Consider the following 6,974-nt stretch of genomic DNA (forward strand, 5'->3'; position numbering starts at 1 on the left):
AAGCAATAAGTGATCACAGGGGGCAGCTGCTCATCCCATGTATGCACCCGCTGGAGCACACATAGGTCAGGCAGGTTCCTTAATTATTCTTTTGGGGGAGCACAAAAGACCTCTAAAAGCCAGGAATGGCTCTCTGCTAGCCTGGTCATGTCCCAGAGCTGGTAAAGTCATAACAAGACATGGAGAGAGGGGACAACCCTGTGCTGGTCTCTCAGAGCTGCCCACCCTGCCAGGCACATCGCCTTGGGCTTTCCCAGAGGCAGGGGATGCAGGGATGGAGAGGACGGGCAAGGAGGGAAAGGGCCCAGCACAGAGCACCCGGGACAGGACCCCACACCGTGACAGAGCTCACAGACACTCACCCATGAGAGCTGCATCTCGTTCCTCTGGAAAGCAAAATCAAAATCACCAGAGTGATCAGAAGGGACACCTCCTCATCCCATGGCTGCTCCTGCTGGAGCAGGCAAAGCTCAGGCAGACCCCAAACTGCTTGTCTGAAAGTGGGAGAACACCCCCAAACCCCCAGGAATGGCTCCCTGCCAGTCTGGCCACGTCCCATGGCTGGTGCCCAGGGCTCTGGGCAGGGGAGAGGGTCCAGCCCTGGGCTGGTGTCCCCAAGCTGCCCACCCTGGCAGGCACATCGCCTTGGGCTTTCCCAGAGCCAGGGGATGCAGGGATGGAGAGGACGGGCAAGGAGGGAAAGGACCCAGCACAGAGTGCCCAGGACAGAACTAGAAGCCATGCCACAGCTCATGGAGACTCACCCACTGCTACATCTCGTTTCTCTGGAAAGCAAAAACAAAAGCAATATTTAATCAGCAGGGACAGCTTCTCATCCTGGAGCAGGACGAGCTCAGGCGGACCATCAACTCCTTCTTTTTGAAGAGTGGGAAAAGACCACCTTGGACCTGGGAATGACTCTGTGCCAGCCAGGTCACGTCCCATGGCTGGAGCCCCGGCCTCTGGGCAGGGGAGAGGGTCCAGCCTTGGGTTGCTCTCCCCGAGCTGCCCACCCTGGCAGGCACATCGCCTTGGGCTTCCCAGAGCCAGGGGATGCAGGGATGGAGAGGACAGGCAAGGAGGGAAAGGGCCGAGCACAGAGCACCTGGGACAAGACCCCACACCATGACAGAGCTCATGGACACTCACTCATCAGTGCTGCATGTTGTTTTCCTGGAAGGAAAAAAAAACACCAGTAAGTGATCCGATGGGACAAGTTCTCATCTCATTGCTGCTCCCGCAAGAGGAGACAGAATTCAGGAAGATCCCAACTCCTTTTCTGTGGGGATTTGGAAAAGACCCCCAAACCCAGGGAGTGGCTCCCTGCCAGACTATGACCCTGTCAGCCCACCCAGGCACTCTGGAGTTCAGCCGTAACTTCAGGAGCCATCCAAACCCACGTCCCTCCCAGGGGGGCTCCTTGGACAGGAGGTTTTGCTGGGGGAAGGGGCCACAAGGACTCACCCAGCTCTCGGGACTGCAGCACTGAAAAGCAAAGGCAGAGGAAGAGGGGGTCAGGACAGCAGCTGGCTTCATCCCTGGCAACATCTCAAGAGGGTCTCTTGCACCTTCCCACCAGACTGAGATGGTCTGGCCGTGCTCCCTGTCCTCCCACCCGCACCCCACCATGGGTCCTTGTCCCCTTTCGTCCTTTGCCCAGAGAGCTTTTTGGTGAAGGCAAAACATTCTTCTGACACCACTTACCTTTCCTTCTCCACAGATAAGCACCGAGGCCAAGGAACACCACTGAAAGCATGAGGAGCACCCCCACACCAACCATCCAGGGACGGGCATTGTGGAAAAAGGGAGCTGAGAAACAAAACCATCAGCAGGAAAAGGGATGGTTTTACAGTCCCGTGTTTGAGCAGAAGAAGAACAAAAAGACAAATGCCCCAAAGCTCCAGCTCACAAGCCCCTTGTCCTGGGAGCCCTGGCCTCAAGGGGACATAGTCCTCTCTCTCCCCTGCACATACCAATGCTCACCTGAAGCACACGAGGCTCCGGTTCTCTCGTGCCCTAAAACTGCTGTGAAGGTGCACAGCCCTCCCGTGCCCCCACACCCCACACCTTGCACCGTGAACTCCAGATCAAAGCTGCTCAAAGCAACGCAGCAAACCCCAGCCCTGCTGCCGGCACCGCAGGGTCTGGCTGCCATCGTTGCACCTGAGATGTGCAGGGACGTCTCCTGCTCCTGGTTGAGGCGGCTGTTCCTGACCACGCAGGACCAGTTCCCATCTCTGTTCCCATCGGTCACAACGATGACATCTTCGACGTCAAAGAGGCCCCTCTCATCCGAGGAATGTCTCTGGGAGACCGAGGGGAGACGCCGCCCGTTGGGATCTTTCCATAGCACCTCTGGTTGTGGATACCAGCCGGCCGATTGACACACCACCCGGATGCCTCCGTCCTCGTAACCCTCCAGGGAGAGGTGAGAGACAGAGCCTGTGGCTGGGGAAGAGCCCGTGGTTGGGGTCAGTGTGGGATGGACTCAACTCAAAGGTGATGACCGAATCCGATACCAGACACATCACAGGTCCCACTGGCCACCAAAACCACCCCAACTTGTGCAGGAACTGCAGAGCATTGATGCCAAACGACCCCAGATCTCCCACAAAACAGCCCGGCACAGCAAGACCAACAGCGTCAGGTCCCAGCCTTGGCTTGGCTGGCAGCCCCAGCTCTCAGCCCAAGGAGCTGCTCAGCACCTTGTCCCCACGGCCTTCACAACATCACCAGAACACCTTTCACAGACACCACGCACACCCAGCAAAGCCACCACATCCATGCAGCTCTGCCCCAAAACCACCTCCAGCACCACCTGCGTGCTCCCTCCTGGGCAGGCACTGCAGGCAACAGCCCCCTCGCACCCCACCTCTTTCAACGGCTCCTGTCCTTCGGCACCTCATCCACACACCTGAGGATGGGACAGAGCTCTGGGAGGGACACACAAACCCAGGGACACCCGCACCAGCCCTTGCAAACACCACACCCACCACAAACCTGACACCTCCACATCCACCGTAGCTTCTCCATAAGAGGCACCATCTCTCACAGTGCAGACGTACTGACCATCGTCAGAGGGTCTCAACCCAGAGATTCGCAAGTCCAGGCTTCCACGGGAGAGACCATCTCTGACCAACTCTGTCCTCCCAACATATTCCTCCATCTGATCCCCATACAGGTCCTCTCCATTTCGGTAGCGGTGCACTATTTCAGAGACCCGGTGCCGGATCCACTTGATGTCCAAGCTCCGAGCATCCATGCTGGGGGACAAGTGACATGGCAGCACGACGTCCTGACCCATGCTGACACGAATATATTTCTCTGGTGCCACCACTCTGAAGTCAGCTTGGTGATGGAGAAGGACACAGAGACACAGAGATTGCGCCTACGTTAATTTAGGGGCGTTGCATGGCAAGGGGCGAGCTTGGCGTGACCTTGGTGCACGCTCCATCCCACGGGCGTTGCTTTGCCCTCCCCATGGTCCAAAGACACTGGAGAAAGTGGCGAGGGAGTGGGAGGACTGGAAGGAGAAGGAGGTTTCCTGGGAGCGGGAACGTGCTCCAGAAAACGACCTCCACCCCAGCCAGCCCTGCTGCAAGCCAGAAACGTTTGAGGGGAGCGCTGCAGGACGGGACCGAAGGTGCCCCCAGCGCAAGGGACATATTGCAGAAAGAGCCCAAGGGAAAGCCAAACCCATGCGGGGCCCAGCTCTGGGCTCCCCCCACCCCCCGGCACCTCCCCTGCCCCACAGCTGCCACCCAGAGCGGGCAAAAGCTCCCGCCAGCCCTGCAGGATCCCTACCTGATCCCAGCCGCAGGACGTGCAGAGTCACCAAATAACTCAGGAGGCCCCCGGGGCTCGCGGGGAGCCACATCTGTGTCTGGAGCTGGAGAAGAGGGAGGGGAAGGGAGGCAGGGGGAGGGCGATGGGGGGTTACAGCTGGTGGAGAGGGGATGGGGAAGAAGGGCTGCACCTGCCCCCAAAGAGGCTCCAGAAATCCCCCCAAACCACCTGCACCAGCACCCCAACGGCAGAACAAACCGTTGCTCCAGGGCCGGACGGGACCACACACGGCTCCCCGGTGTAGCCCCCTGCTCTGCCCCACTCCCCCTCACCAGCGTTTATTGCAAATCCCTGACAAGACTCGAAAGGAAAGGAAATATTCTAAATCCCCTGCGGAAAGAAAAGTCGCTCACCGGACGGGCACGATCTGTGGGAGGCACCAGGCTGCCCAATAAATCCAAACCTTTGCCCAGTTTCAAGTGCAGACTTCCTGCCTGTGGGAGTGACTTCAGGCTCCATCCCCCACACCATGACCTGAGGTTTCACAACCACGTACCAACGTCCAGAGTCATAAATTAAACGTCCAAGCGTAAAACAGAAAAGGAAACCAACATCCCCCCCCCATTCCTGCCTGGATGGGAGCTGCTGAAGGTGGCTTTTCCCAGAGCTGCACCTCTCCCAGCAGCACTAGGCCAGGTTTGGCACCCAGAAATACCTGTTTCCTTTCACAAAAAGGGCTGATTTTCTTGTGCATGACCACTGTCACTGAAGCAAGGAGCAAAGCCCCAACCAGACCCCGGGGAATTGTCCACCTGAGCCAGTTGCACTGGGTCCATCTCTTGGGGTTCTTTGGTGTTTCAGGACATTGGTCTGTTCTGGAGTGAAAGGCAGGAGCCCCTCAGTCCTCGGAAAGAACAAAGGAGAAAAAGAAAGGCACAAGAAGGCTGTTTGTTGGGGGTGATGGTGCAAAACGTGGAGCTTCGTTGTGATGTTGGGCCATCCAGGAGGAGCCCAGCAGCGTCCCTGCAGCCCGATAAGAGCTGGGAGCTCGTGGGGAGTGGGGGAGAAGGGGACAAGATGGGGTGTGGGGGGTTTGAAGTGTTGGGACATGCCAGCTGTGCCCTGTCCCTTTGCCCTGTCCCCTCGGGGACCTCAGATCCCAGGGGAGGACGTGTCCCCCACTGTCCCCACCCTCCCATCCCCATGCAGGGGCAGCCCATCCCCAAGAGAAGGGGTGCAGGGGGGTGCGAAGGGCTGTACCCAGAGCAGGGTATGGGGACGGGGCAGGGGGGGCAGTTGGGGCCTTTCCCAGACCTGGGTGTTGAGGGATATTAATTGTTTTATGTAAATGAGTGGGTTTTAATTCCAATATATTACTTAGGATTACAGTAGGGTTTGATTTGTGCTGCTTGCTTAGCTTTACTTGGCGTGAGTGGATAGATTGGCTGAAACCCTTAGGCCTCGATAGAAGTATTTTTCTCAGTAATTTTCCTAGTCGTTTTCCTGACAGCTGGGACAGTGCTGTGTTTACTCTTTTAGTGTAAGAATGTGTTTTGGTATCACACCAATGTCTCGGTAGTGTTTCCCCAAGTCTGGGACTCTTCAGTTCTCCATGTTCCACCAGCAAGGGCAGGGGCACAAGGAGTGTAAACCAGAAGACCAGGAGGCTCCAGCCGTCGGGGAAAACTGTGGAAACTGCAGGTCAACAAGACAAGAGCCTGCCTGCCTGGACACAGAAGAAGAATCCAACTAGATGTTAGATGACCCCAGACCAAAACTCATCATTGGATGTCACGTGAAAGGGCACAAGTCGGACGTGTGGCTGAGGGAGGCCCTCCCGTTGAGTCACGAGGTTCAGAAAGGACCCCTTTGCTTTCTAAACTCCAGTCTTAGTCCCAGACTTGGTCAACGGTTCATGTCTACAGGATTATGTGTGTAGCCACTTATCAGAGTCAACGCGTTTGCCTGTCGGAGCCCCACCAAGGACTTTCGCTGAAACAGTTTTGCAAAGTTGAAAAGATAGGTAATTTATTGAGGCAACAGATATAAAAAGTTCAGAACTGCCGTTGATAAATACACTTACTGCAAAAATTCTGAGGTCAAGCTAACAGTTCAGCGCTTTTGTTAATGACAATTTTCCCGGGATAACATCCGACATAGTCAGAGGCACAAGTCCTACCAAAGAGGCGTCCCTGCTTGGGGAGGAGAGAGGTCCAGGCCCATGACCCGTCCGGGGAGTTGGGACTTCTCGTCCTCAAAATGGAGGATTCTAAACGCCAGATTTATACTTTCGGTGCGGTGGGCCAAGCCTTAACATGGCTTGTTGTGCAGTCGATGCAGGGGCAGGAGCGGAGAACAAAGGTGTTCAGTACAGAGCAGTGGGGGGTCTGTTTAGCTTTACCAAAGTAACGTCGGGCTGTGAAGCCTCCCCTCACCCCAGGCATCACGCAGTTGATTGAGGAGTAGGCCGTCAGGCGCCACATCTGTCAAGATGAGCAAGTCGCTCATCCCTTGCCGTTGTTCAGGTCCGGTACTTACCAGTACAAGATAACCAAGTTGCCCGATCTGCGCTCTCGCTCACGTCGGACCCCGCTACTTTCTGCCGACTCACAGCGACCCCGTACTCGGCACCAACAAGCCCGGCCAAGTCCGGCGTCCCACATTCCATTAAAGGAAGCATGGAGAGTGCGCAGAGAGCATGTGAGGGGCGGGTGCGTGGGTCCCAAGGGTATAGTTGCCCCGGGATTTCTTTGGTTTGGGTCCCTCCCTTTGCAGGCACCCAGCCTGGGCTGATCCTGCTGCTGCACCTTTCAATCAAATTCATTCTTTTATAAAATCGACACCTGAGACTCTGCTGCAGGAAACCTAGGGTCAAGCCTGAAGAAGGAGAAAGCGTGCCCAAAAATAAGTGTGTGGGGATGTGCGTGCGTGTGCGTGAGCGACACCATGCAAGGGGTGTGAATGCTCGGGCAGCAGCTACTGCTTTAACATGGGGAGAGGGAGCAGGGCGAGCCCCATCTACCCCCGGGCTGTCGGGGAGCCCGGACCCAGCTCCGGGGGGGGGTTCGGGAGCAGCAGAAAAGAGAGGGAGGGGCAGAAAGAGGGCTCGCAACCCCCCCCTCCGTGTCCGTACAGCGGGGGGTCCCAGCCCCAGCCCCATCCATCCTCCCCCCGTTACCTGCGCGGCG

General features: G+C 56.9%; 1 protein-coding gene across 2 annotated transcripts; it reads right to left on the reverse strand.

Moving 5' to 3' along the window:
• Nucleotides 1-395: 395 nt before the first annotated feature.
• Nucleotides 396-4,403, reverse strand: LOC129198349 (butyrophilin subfamily 3 member A2-like). Of its 2 annotated transcripts, none has more exons than XM_054807584.1 (9): nucleotides 4,200-4,403; nucleotides 3,805-3,889; nucleotides 3,001-3,348; nucleotides 2,164-2,448; nucleotides 1,705-1,809; nucleotides 1,465-1,485; nucleotides 1,150-1,173; nucleotides 765-785; nucleotides 396-454 (listed from the first exon to the last, which is right to left on the reverse strand). In XM_054807584.1, the coding sequence occupies exons 2-9, from the start codon at nucleotides 3,875-3,877 to the stop codon at nucleotides 435-437; spliced, it is 897 nt and encodes a 298-aa protein (XP_054663559.1). In that variant the 5' UTR covers nucleotides 3,878-3,889; nucleotides 4,200-4,403; the 3' UTR covers nucleotides 396-434. The 2 variants fall into 2 exon arrangements, with proteins under 2 accessions (XP_054663559.1, XP_054663560.1); XM_054807585.1 differs by having other exon boundaries at nucleotides 410-451.
• Between the last annotated feature and the right edge of the window lie 2,571 nt (nucleotides 4,404-6,974).

This window comes from Grus americana, chromosome 32 (genome assembly GCF_028858705.1).
Source record: "Grus americana isolate bGruAme1 chromosome 32, bGruAme1.mat, whole genome shotgun sequence".
Classification (NCBI taxonomy): domain Eukaryota; kingdom Metazoa; phylum Chordata; class Aves; order Gruiformes; family Gruidae; genus Grus; species Grus americana.

Bases quoted from the DNA above. Each gene is read 5' to 3' on its own strand.
- LOC129198349 (XM_054807584.1), bottom strand. From the start codon at position 3,877: ATGTGGCTCCCCGCGAGCCCCGGGGGCCTCCTGAGTTATTTGGTGACT. The intron at 1,174-1,464 runs GTGAGTCCTTGT...TTTTCCTTCCAG, and splicing joins GCTGCAGTCCCGAGAGCTGG to GAAAACAACATGCAGCACTG. The intron at 786-1,149 runs GTGAGTGTCCAT...TTTGCTTTCCAG, and splicing joins ACAACATGCAGCACTGATGA to AGAAACGAGATGTAGCAGTG.